Source organism: Nerophis ophidion, linkage group LG23 (assembly GCF_033978795.1).
Source record: "Nerophis ophidion isolate RoL-2023_Sa linkage group LG23, RoL_Noph_v1.0, whole genome shotgun sequence".
In the NCBI taxonomy this organism is placed as follows: Eukaryota; Metazoa; Chordata; class Actinopteri; order Syngnathiformes; family Syngnathidae; genus Nerophis; species Nerophis ophidion.
Genome location: NC_084633.1, coordinates 40,649,551 through 40,663,202, shown reverse-complemented (window position 1 = coordinate 40,663,202; position 13,652 = coordinate 40,649,551). Strand labels below are relative to the sequence as shown.

Sequence of the window (13,652 nt, the reverse complement as noted above, 5' to 3'; positions counted from 1 at the left end):
TTCCTTCCTCTTCTTTCCTGACAATTTAAATCAATGTTCAAGTATTTTTTTTTTATTGTAAATAATAATAAATCAATTTTATTTTAATTCTTCATTTAAGCTTCTGTTTTTTCGACGAAGAATATTTGTGAGATATATTGATGTGATTAAAATTCAAAATAATTATTCTGGCAAATCTAGAAAATCTGTAGAATCAAATTTAAATCCTATTTCAAAGTCTTTTGAAATTTATTATAAAATTTTTGTTCTGGAAAATCTAGAAGAAATAATGATTTGTCTTTGTTAGAAATATAGCTTGGTCCAATTTGTTATATATTCTAACAAAGTGCAGATTGGATTTTAACCTATTTAAAACATGTTATCAAAATTCTAAAATTAATCTTAATCAGGAAAAACCACAAATGATGTTCCATAAATTATTTTTTTTTATTTTTTTCAAAAAGATTCGGATTTGCTAGTTTTTCTCTTCTTTTCTTCGGGTGAATTCTGAATTTCAAAGAGTCGAAATTGAAGATAAACTATGTTTCAAAATTTAATTAAATTTTTTTCGTGTTTTCTCCTCTTTTAAACCGTTCAATTAAGTGTTTTTTTCATAATTTATTCCCTACAAAAAACCTTCAGTAAAAGGAAAAAAAATGTATATTTCTGGCATTTATTTAAGTGTGTATCAAACTGGTAGCCTTTGGCATTAATCAGTACCCAAGAAGTAGCTCTTGGTTTCAAAAACGTTGGTGACCCCTGCTGTAACGTGATTTTTTTTCTTTTTTTCTTATAAACCTTTATTTATAAATTTCAACATTGACAAACAGTTGAGAAATAATAATCGAAGTAAGTACAAAAACAGTACAAAACAGCGTTATGGGGTTGTCAATTTAAAGTAACTAATGTAACCTATGTTTACGTTTTACCTCTTAGTGATATGTTTCAGTAAATAACTTAAATTTGGAACACAGCAATGTAACGTACATCCATCCATCCATCTACTTTCGCTTATCCGAGGTTGGGTCGCGGGGGCAGCAGCCTAAGCAGGGAAGCCTAGACTTTCCTCTCCCCAGCCATACAAACCATTCCAACATTCACCAGGGGGGTGAACAAGGTGATGGGTCGAATGCAGAGGACACATTTCACCACACTTAGTGTGTGTGTGACAATCATTGCTACTCTAACATTAAAGGGGAACATTATCACAATTTTAAAAAGGTTTAAACGATAAAAATCAGTTCCCAGTGGCTTTTTGTATTTTTTGAAGTTTTTTTCAAAATTTTACCGGTCTCGGAATATCCCTAAATAAAGCTTTAAAGTGCCTTATTTTCACTCTCTGCGAAGACACTGGCCATTTCCCTGTGACGTCACACAGTGCTGCCAATGTAAACAAACAATGGGAATACCACAGCAAGATATAGCGACATTAGCTCGGATTCAAACTCGGATTTCAGCGACTTAAGCGATTCAACAGATTACGCATGTATTGAAACAGATGGTTGGAATATGAAAATATTGAAGAAGAAACTGAAGCTATTGAGCGAATATCTATTGACGCTATTCATAGCCATAGCATGGCCGAATAGCTGCGTTAGCATTGCCGGTAAAATGTGCGGACCAAACGATCAGGACTTTCGCATCTTTTGACACTGGAGCAACTTAAATCCGTCGATTGGTAAGTGTTTGTTTCGCATTAAATGTGGGTGGAAGGAAACGTAATATAGTTGCAAATGCATCTGCAGGTTATCCATACATCTCTGTGCCATGTCTGCCTTAGCATCGCCGGTCAAATGTGCAGATACTCTGGTACATTCAATGGGGGTCTGGCGGCAGAGTTCTTGCCAGTGGTGCAACTTGAATCCCTCCCTGTTAGTGTTGTTACACCCTCCGACAACACACCCACGAGGCATGATGTCTCCAAGGTTCCAAAAAATAGTCAAAAAAACGGAAAATAACAGAGCTGAGACCCGGTGTTTGTAATGTGTTGAAAATGAAAATGGTGGGTGTGTTACCTCGGCGACGTCATCGCCTCCAGCGCGATAAACAGAAAGGCGTTTAATTCGCCAAAATTCACCCATTTAGAGTTCGGAAATCGATTAAAAAAATAGATGGTCTTTTTTCTGCACCATCAAGGTATATATTGACGCTTACATAGGTCTGCTGATAATGTTCCCCTTTAAACCATTTCTACATTCATCCTACATTCCATTAGCATTCCAGTTCAGAGACAGCTCTTCAACAGTGAAACTATTCTTCCATTCATACTACATTCTGTCAGCATTTCAGTTCAACTTCAGCATTGGAGTTCCTTCAGGAATTGCCTCTTCTGGTTGTAAATACCGTATTTCCTTGAATTGCCGCGTATGCGTGTCCGGATCATGTTCAGTTTAGTTGTGTTGTTAGTTTTGGACTTCTTTAGTTCTTGGTTGCACCTCCTTTTTGATTTGTCACTATGGTTACTTATGAGTTTCAGCTGCCTCGGTTTTTTGGGACACACCTGTGTCCAATCAAGAGATTATATTTAAGCCTGCCCGTTTTATCGCTCTTCCTGTGTTCCTTGTTTGCGGTAAGCAAGAGTCACGTTTATGTTCTTGTTCCAGACTGTGTGCTAAGTGTTAGCCTTAGCTTCCAGTGCGTTCGGCACATTGTTCTTTTGTTTGTTTCTGTTTGTTTAGTACAGCGTAATATTTATTAAATCAAATCTTACCTTTAAGTTTTCGTCTGGGAGAACAAAAATCCCGCATCATCATGCGACCCGATCGTGACAATGCGCCTGCCTAGAATTACTGCCGGGTCAAACTCGTTTTGCAAAATAATAAGTGCATGTTTAGCATTACCTCCAGCTCAGGATTAACGCCGGGTCAAACTCGTTTCACAAAATGTTATTTTTATTAGCGCATGTCTAGAATTTCCGCCGGGTCAAACTCGTTTCGCAAAATAATTAGCATTTGCCTAGAATTTCCGCCGGGTCAAACTCGTCACGTCACGAGTGACACTTGACCTGTCATCATTTTCAAAATGGAGGAGGCTGATTTCAATCATTTGAAATGGCATAAAGGAAAGAAGATTAAGAGCTATTCAGTAGGATGTAAGGTCCAAGCTATTGAATATGCTAAAAAGAACAGTAAGCAGCTATGTTTTATTAATATACCGTAGCTGCGTGTGTCAAATATGAGTCATTAAATGACTCCCGCCTCCTGGTGGTAGAGGGCGCTAGTGATCCTTCTTGCGACTTCTCGGCTGCGGAAGAAGTGACAACAAGCAGCAAGAGTGAGCAGCGATCGTTTATTTTTTCCTCTCGCTTGCACTTTTAACATGGAGGATTACATATCTGAAATAAAAGAGTTTTCTAAACTGGACTTTCAATTGAAGCAGGAGGTAATAAAGTAAATCTCCATCGAGACAGAGACTTTTAAAAACTGAAGAAAGATAAGGAAGACTTCTATAAACAAGTTATCGATGCTTTTGATCAGAAGGAGCTGCGCATGGACTTCATTTATAAGTAAAGTTAAGACCATAATAATGTTATTTTTATGAAATGAGCTTTTCATGACAGTATCCTTACATCAAACTCAAATTTATAAGCGCAGGCCCAAATTTACCGCATGCCTTTGGTAAGTGCCAGAGTGAGAAGAGGTTTTAAATTAATTAGCGCCCCGGCGGCAATTCAAAGAAATACGGTAATCCTGCTTTCAATGTGCAAAAGATGAGGTGACAAAGACACATGTTTCATGATCAGAATGCATTTATTTGTCAAGTTTCCCATTACCCTGCCGTTTCACCACATTGTTTTATGTCCTTACAGGTCTGTAATAAAACATGCATAGTAATTACAGACGCACGTGTCCTCTCGTCTGTGATACACACAGGACCACTCCTCGTTGTTCACTTCCAAATAGTAAATTCAAAAGGACCGACGCATGTTATTTCTTAGAAGAAATCAATTGGTGCAGGAAGAATATTTGAATCTCTGCAGTCTTCAGCTCTTCTTGTCCAGGACTGCTTGGCGTGTTCTACTCTCAAGTTCAGCCTTTTAAAAACATTGGCGGGCCCGGAACTTTCCTTTTGACTTCTTCGCTCTTTCAGACCTTCTTTTTCCAACTCTAAAAAGAGAGTTGAACGCAGCGTTCAATTTTGAAAACAATATGCAATCCAGAGGGTCCCCAGTTTGTGAAATGTTACAGCAAACTTATTCCTATGCCTTTCATTGTTTACTTATTTCATCCATCCATTCATTTCAAGACAATCTTACTCATCTCACCATGTTAAAATATACTTACTTCACCAATTATTTATTTTTTTAAATTGTTATTACTTATGGAGTATATTGTGAATAAATTGAGAACAGGAAGTGATAAAAAGTCTTAGCAACTGCTATTTAAAGGAAAAGGGGTAGGATTAAATAAATTCTGGTTCTCCCTATTCCTTTTTGAACATGTTGAATAGACAAACTGGAATTGTGATGTATCATGTTGTATGCATGCATGTGTGATGTATCATGTTGTATGCATGCATGTGTGATGTATCATGTTGTATGCATGCATGTGTGATGTATCATGGTGTATGCATGCATGTGTGATGTATCATGTTGTATGCATGCATGTGTGATGTATCATGTTGTATGCATGCATGGTGTGATGTATCATGTTGTTATGCATGCAATGTGTGATGTATCATGTTGTATGCATGCATGTGTGATGTATCATGTTGTATGCATGCATGTGTGATGTATCATGTTGTATGCATGCATGTGTGATGTATCATGTTGTATGCATGCATGTGTGATGTATCATGATTTGTATGCATGCATGTGTGATGTATCATGTTGTATGCATGCATGTGTGATGTATCATGTTGTATGCATGCATGTGTGATGTATCATGTTGTATGCATGCATGTGTGATGTATCATGTTGTATGCATGCATGTGTGATGTATCATGTTGTATGCATGCATGTGTGATGTATCATGTTGTAATGCATGCATGTGTGATGTATCATGTTGTATGCATGCACGTGTGATGTATCATGTTGTATGCATGCACTGTGTGATGTATCATGTTGTATGCATGCATGTGTGATGTATCATGTTGTATGCATGCATGTGTGATGTATCCATGTTGTATTGCATGCTGTGTGATGTATCATGATTGTATGCATGCACGTGTGATGTATCATGTTGTATGCATGCACTGTGGTGATGTATCATGTTGTATGCATGCATGTGTGATGTATCATGTTGTATGCATGCATGTGTGATGTATCATGTTGTATGCATGCATGTGTGATGTATCATGTTGTATGCATGCATGTGTGATGTATCATGTTGTATGCATGCATGTGTGATGTATCATGTTGTATGCATGCATGTGTGATGTATCATGTTGTATGCATGCATGTGTGATATATCATGTTGTATGCATGCATGTGTGATAGTATCATGTTGTATGCATGCATGTGTGATGTATCATGTTGTATGCATGCATGTGTGATGTATCATGTTGTATGCACTTGCATGTGTGATGTATCATGTTGTATGCATGCATGTGTGATGTATCATGTTGTATGCATGCATGTGTGATGTATCATGTTGTATGCATGCATGTGTGATGTATCATGTTGTATTCATGCATGTGTGATGTATCATGTTGTATGCGTGCATGTTGTGATGTATCATGTGTATGCGTGCATGTGTGATGTATCATGTTGTATGCGTGCATGTGTGATGTATCATGTTGTATGCATGCATGTGTGATGTATCATGTTTGTATGCATGCATGTGTGATGTATCATGTTGTGTGCATGCATGTGTGATGTATCATGTTGTATGCATGCATGTGTGATGTATCATGTTGTATGCATGCATGTGGTGATGTATCATGTTGTATGCATGCATGTGTGATGTATCATGTTGTATGCATGCATGTGTGATGTATCATGTTGTATGCATGCATGTGTGATGTTCATGTTGTATGCATGCATGTGTGATGTATCATGTTGTATGCATGCATGTGTGATGTATCATGTTGTATGCAATGCATGTGTGATGTATCATGTTGTAGCATGCATGTGTGATGTATTCATGTTTGTATGCATGCATGTGTGATGTATCATGTTGTATGCATGCATGTGTGATGTATCATGTTGTATGCATGCATGTGTGATGTATCATGTTTTGGTATGCTTGCATGTGTGATGTATCATGTTGTATGCATGCATGTGTGATGTATCATGTTGTATGCATGCCATGGTTGATGTATCATGTTGTATGCATGCAGTGTGATGTATCATGTTGTATGCATGCATGTGTGATGTATCATGTTGTGCATGCATGTGTGAAGTATCATGTTGTATGCATGCACGTGGATGTATCATGTTGTATGCATCCGATGTATCATGTTGTATGGTGTGATGTATCATGTTGTATGCATGCATGCATGTGTGATGTATCATGTTGTATGCATGCATGTGTGATGTATCATGTTGTATGCATGCATGTGTGATGTATCATGTTGTATGCATGCATGTGTGAAGTATCATGTTGTATGCATGCACGTGTGATGTATCATGTTGTATGCATGCACGCGTGATGTATCATGTTGTATGCATGCATGTGTGATGTATCATGTTGTATGCATGCATGTGTGATGTATTATGTTGGATGCGTGCATGTGTGATGTATCATGTTGTATGCATGCATGTGTGATGTATCATGTTGTATGCATGCATGTGTGATGTATCATGTTGTATGCATGCATGTGTGATGTATCATGTTGTATGCATGCATGTGTGATGTATCATGTTGTATGCATGCAAGTGTGATGTATCATGTTGTATGTATGCATGTGTGATGTATCATGTTGTATGCATGCATGTGTGATGTATCATGTATGCATGCATGTGTGATGTATCATGTTGTATGCGTGCATGTGTGATGTATCATGTTGTATGCATGTGTGATGTATCATGTTGTATGTGTGATGTATCATGTTGTATGCATGCATGTGTGATGTATCATGTTGTATGCATGCATGTGTGATGTATCATGTTGTATGCATGCACGTGTGATGTATCATGTTGTATGCATGCATGTGTGATGTATCATGTTGTATGCATGCATGTTTGGACACCACTACCTAAGTATTCATTAAAAACAAAACTGATGTTTTAATGAACAAGCATAATTAATATATTTGGCCAATGCAACTTTACACACATTCCGAACAATATCACTGTGTTTGACTAAAGGAAAATAAAACACTGTACTTTAATCAAGTGACTCTTCAGCGTACCACTAGATGGAGCCCGCATTGGGGCAACACATTTTTGCTTATTTGTGTTTTGATGACGTGACATTATTTACATTTTGCGGACAAAATAGCTGTTAATTAGGTACAAAACATGCATCTAAGTGAATTCAAGTTTGAGTCCAGTTGTATTAAAAATAGTTTTGCAGGATTTATGAGTGAAAACATGTTGTAATGGAGACACTTCCAAATACAATTCTGCTTAGGAGCACACATGAAAAAATTAAAAATAATGTTTATTTTCCTCACCTTGGTTCTTGGACATCACTTCCCAGAGCACGTCCTCTTCACGCTCCCTAAAGTAGAGTTGCACAACATACTGTACATCAATGTTGTATCAGTGCTTCCGCAACACACTGTACATCCATGTTGCATCAGTGCTTCCACAACATACTGTACATCCATGTTGCATCAGTGCTTCCACAACATACTGTACATCCATGTTGCATCAGTGCTTCCACAACATACTGTACATCCATGTTGTATCAGTGCTTCCACAACATACTGTACATCATATTGCATCAGTGCTTCCACAACATACTGTACATCCATGTTGTATCAGTGCTTCCACAACATACTGTACATCCATGTTGTATCAGTGCTTCCACAACATACTGTACATCCATGTTGCATCAGTGCTTCCACAACATACTGTACATCCATGTTGTATCAGTGCTTCCACAACATACTGTACATCCATGTTGCATCAGTGCTTCCACAACATACTGTACATCCATGTTGTATCAGTGCTTCCACAACATACTGTACATCCATGTTGCATCAGTGCTTCCACAACATACTGTACATCCATGTTGTATCAGTGCTTCCACAACATACTGTACATCCATGTTGCATCAGTGCTTCCACAACATACTGTACATCATGTTGCATCAGTGCTTCCACAACATACTGTACATCCATGTTGCATCAGTGCTTCCACAACATACTGTACATCCATGTTGCATCAGTGCTTCCACAACATACTGTACATCCATGTTGTATTAGTGCTTCCACAACATACTGTACATCCATGTTGCATCAGTGCTTCCACAACATACTGTACATCCATGTTGTATCAGTGCTTCCACAACATACTGTACATCCATGTTGCATCAGTGCTTCCACAATATACTGTACATCCATGTTGCATCAGTGCTTCCACAACATGATGTACATCCATGTTGCATCAGTGCTTCCACAACATACTGTATATCCATGTTGCATCAGTGCTTCCACAACATACTGTACATCCATGTTGCATCAGTGCTTCCACAACATACTGTACATCCATGTTGCATCAGTGCTTCCACAACATACTGTACATCATGTTGCATCAGTGCTTCCACAACATACTGTACATCATGTTGCATCAGTGCTTCCACAACATACTGTACATCCATGTTGCATCAGTTCTTCCACAACATACTGTACATCCATGTTGCATCAGTGCTTCCACAACATGATGTACATCCATGTTGCATCAGTGCTTCCACAACATACTGTACATCCATGTTGCATCTGTGCTTCCACAACATACTGTACATCCATGTTGCATCAGTGCTTCCACAACATACTGTACATCCATGTTGCATCAGTGCTTCCACAACATACTGTACATCCATGTTGCATCAGTGCTTCCGCAACATACTGTACATCCATGTTGCATCAGTGCTTCCACAACATACTGTACATCCACGTTGCATCAGTGCTTCCGCAACATACTGTACATCCATGTTGCATCAGTGCTTCCACAACATTCTGTACATCCATGTTGCATCAGTGCTTCCACAACATACTGTACATCCATGTTGCATCAGTGCTTCCACAACCCTACTGTACATCCATGTTGCATCAGTGCTTCCGCAACATACTGTACATCCATGTTGCATCAGTGCTTCCACAACATACTGTACATCCATGTTGCATCAGTGCTTCCACAACATACTGTACATCCATGTTGCATCAGTGCTTCCGCAACATACTGTACATCCATGTTGCATCTGTGCTTCCGCAACATACTGTACATCATGTTGCATCAGTGCTTCCACAACATACTGTACATCCATGTTGCATCAGTGCTTCCACAACATACTGTACATCCATGTTGCATCAGTGCTTCCACAACATACTGTACATCCATGTTGCATCAGTGCTTCCACAACATACTGTACATCCATGTTGCATCAGTGCTTCTACAACATACTGTACATCCATGTTGCATCAGTGCTTCCACAACATACTGTACATCCATGTTGCATCTGTGCTTCCACAACATACTGTACATCCATGTTGTATCAGTGCTTCCACAACATACTGTACATCCATGTTGCATCAGTGCTTCCACAACATACTGTACATCCATGTTGTATCAGTGCTTCCACAACATACTGTACATCATGTTGCATCAGTGCTTCCACAACATACTGTACATCCATGTTGTATCAGTGCTTCCACAACATACTGTACATCCATGTTGTATCAGTGCTTCCACAACATACTGTACATCATGTTGCATCAGTGCTTCCACAACATACTGTACATCCATGTTGTATCAGTGCTTCCACAACATACTGTACATCCATGTTGCATCAGTGCTTCCACAACATACTGTACATCCATGTTGCATCAGTGCTTCCACAACATACTGTACATCCATGTTGTATCAGTGCTTCCACAACATACTGTACATCCATGTTGCATCAGTGCTTCCACAACATACTGTGCATCATGTTGCATCAGTGCTTCCACAACATACTGTATATCCATGTTGTATCAGTGCTTCCACAACATACTGTACATCCATGTTGCATCTGTGCTTCCGCAACATACTGTACATCCCTGTTGCATCAGTGCTTCCGCAACATACTGTACATCCATGTTGCATCAGTGCTTCCACAACACACTGTACATCCATGTTGCATCTGTGCTTCCGCAACATACTGTACATCATGTTGCATCAGTGCTTCCACAACATACTGTACATCCATGTTGCATCAGTGCTTCCACAACATACTGTACATCCATGTTGCATCAGTGCTTCCGCAACATACTGTACATCCATGTTGCATCTGTGCTTCCGCAACATACTGTACATCATGTTGCATCAGTGCTTCCACAACATACTGTACATCCATGTTGCATCAGTGCTTCCACAACATACTGTACATCCATGTTGCATCAGTGCTTCCGCAACATACTGTACATCCATGTTGCATCAGTGCTTCCACAACATACTGTACATCCATGTTGCATCAGTGCTTCCGCAACATACTGTACATCATGTTGCATCAGTGCTTCCACAACATACTGTACATCCATGTTGCATCAGTGCTTCCACAACATACTGTACATCCATGTTGCATCAGTGCTTCCACAACATACTGTACATCATGTTGCATCAGTGCTTCCACAACATACTGTACATCCATGTTGCATCAGTGCTTCCACAACATACTGTACATCCATGTTGCATCAGTGCTTCCACAACATATTGTACATCCATGTTGCATCTGTGCTTCCACAACATACTGTACATCATGTTGCATCAGTGCTTCCACAACATACTGTACATCCATGTTGCATCAGTGCTTCCGCAACATACTGTACATCCATGTTGCATCAGTGCTTCCGCAACATACTGTACATCCATGTTGCATCCGTGCTTCCGCAACATACTGTACATCCATGTTGCATCAGTGCTTCCACAACATACTGTACATCATGTTGCATCAGTGCTTCCACAACATACTGTACATCCATGTTGCATCAGTGCTTCCACAACATACTGTACATCCATGTTGCATCAGTGCTTCCGCAACATTCTGTACATCTATGTTGCATCAGTGCTTCCGCAACATACTGTACATCCATGTTGCATTAGTGCTTCCACAACATACTGTACATCATGTTGCATCAGTGCTTCCACAACATACTGTACATCCATGTTGCATCTGTGTTTCCACAACATACTGTACATCCATGTTGCATCAGTGCTTCCACAACATACTGTACATCATGTTGCATCTGTATTTCCACAACATACTGTACATCCATGTTGCATCTGTGTTTCCACAACATACTGTACATCCATGTTGCATCAGTGCTTCCGCAACATACTGTACATCCATGTTGAATCAGTGCTTCCACAACATACTGTACATCCATGTTGCATCAGTGCTTCCACAACATACTGTACATCCATGTTGCATCAGTGCTTCCACAACATACTGTACATCCATGTTGCATCAGTGCTTCCACAACATACTGTACATCCATGTTGCATCAGTGCTTCCACAACATACTGTACATCCATGTTGCATCAGTGCTTCCACAACATACTGTACATCATGTTGCATCAGTGCTTCCACAACATACTGTACATAATGTTGCATCAGTGCTTCCACAACATACTGTACATCCATGTTGCATCAGTGCTTCCACAACATACTGTACATCATGTTGCATCAGTGCTTCCACAACATACTTTACATCCATGTTGCATCAGTGCTTCCACAACATACTGTACATCCATGTTGCATCAGTGCTTCCACAACATACTGTACATCCATGTTGCATCAGTGCTTCCACAACATACTGTACATCCATGTTGCATCAGTGCTTCCGCAACATACTGTACATCCATGTTGTATCAGTGCTTCCACAACATACTGTACATCCATGTTGCATCAGTGCTTCCACAACATACTGTACATCCATGTTGCATCTGTGTTTCCACAACATACTGTACATCCATGTTGCATCAGTGCTTCCACAACATACTGTACATCATGTTGCATCTGTATTTCCACAACATACTGTACATCCATGTTGCATCTGTGTTTCCACAACATACTGTACATCCATGTTGCATCAGTGCTTCCGCAACATACTGTACATCCATGTTGAATCAGTGCTTCCACAACATACTGTACATCCATGTTGCATCAGTGCTTCCACAACATACTGTACATCCATGTTGCATCAGTGCTTCCACAACATACTGTACATCCATGTTGCATCAGTGCTTCCACAACATACTGTACATCCATGTTGCATCAGTGCTTCCACAACATACTGTACATCCATGTTGCATCAGTGCTTCCACAACATACTGTACATCATGTTGCATCAGTGCTTCCACAACATACTGTACATCATGTTGCATCAGTGCTTCCACAACATACTGTACATCCATGTTGCATCAGTGCTTCCACAACATACTGTACATCATGTTGCATCAGTGCTTCCACAACATACTTTACATCCATGTTGCATCAGTGCTTCCACAACATACTGTACATCCATGTTGCATCAGTGCTTCCACAACATACTGTACATCCATGTTGCATCAGTGCTTCCACAACATACTGTACATCCATGTTGCATCAGTGCTTCCGCAACATACTGTACATCCATGTTGCATCAGTGCTTCCACAACATACTGTACATCCATGTTGCATCAGTGCTTCCACAACATACTGTACATCCATGTTGCATCAGTGCTTCCACAACATACTGTACATCCATGTTGCATCAGTGCTTCCGCAACATACTGTACATCCATGTTGCATCAGTGCTTCCGCAACATACTGTACATCCATGTTGCATCAGTGCTTCCGCAACATACTGTACATCCATGTTGTATCAGTGCTTCCACAACATACTGTACATCCATGTTGCATCAGTGCTTCCACAACATACTGTACATCCATGTTGCATCAGTGCTTCCACAACATACTGTACATCCATGTTGCATCAGTGCTTCCACAACATACTGTACATCCATGTTGCATCAGTGCTTCCACAACATACTGTACATCCATGTTGCATCTGTGCTTCCACAACATACTGTACATCCATGTTGCATCAGTGCTTCCACAACATACTGTACATCCATGTTGCATCAGTGCTTCCACAACATACTGTACATCCATGTTGTATCAGTGCTTCCACAACATACTGTACATCCATGTTGCATCAGTGCTTCCACAACATACTGTACATCCATGTTGCATCAGTGCTTCCACAACATACTGTACATCCATGTTGCATCAGTGCTTCCGCAACATACTGTACATCCATGTTGCATCAGTGCTTCCACAACATACTGTACATCCATGTTGCATCAGTGCTTCCACAACATACTGTACATCCATGTTGCATCAGTGCTTCCACAACATACTGTACATCCATGTTGCATCAGTGCTTCCGCAACATACTGTACATCCATGTTGCATCAGTGCTTCCGCAACATACTGTACATCCATGTTGCATCAGTGCTTCCGCAACATACTGTACATCCATGTTGTATCAGTGCTTCCACAACATACTGTACATCCATGTTGCATCAGTGCTTCCACAACATA

The 13,652-nt window shown here is 39.9% G+C and overlaps 1 protein-coding gene across 4 annotated transcripts in view; it reads right to left on the bottom strand.

Moving 5' to 3' along the window:
* Nucleotides 1-3,709: 3,709 nt before the first annotated feature.
* LOC133541283 (MICAL-like protein 1) overlaps nucleotides 3,710-13,652 on the bottom strand; it is a 249,806-nt gene continuing 239,863 nt past the window's right edge. For 3 of the 4 annotated variants that reach the window (XM_061884597.1, XM_061884599.1, XM_061884598.1), the window contains 2 exons: nucleotides 7,537-7,583; nucleotides 3,710-4,085 (listed from right to left, as the gene is read on the bottom strand). In XM_061884597.1, coding sequence (XP_061740581.1) covers nucleotides 3,913-4,085; nucleotides 7,537-7,583 — 220 coding nt within the window. In that variant the 3' untranslated portion in view covers nucleotides 3,710-3,912. The remainder of the gene's footprint in view (nucleotides 4,086-7,536; nucleotides 7,584-13,652) is intronic. The other variant, XM_061884600.1, reaches the window with a different exon arrangement.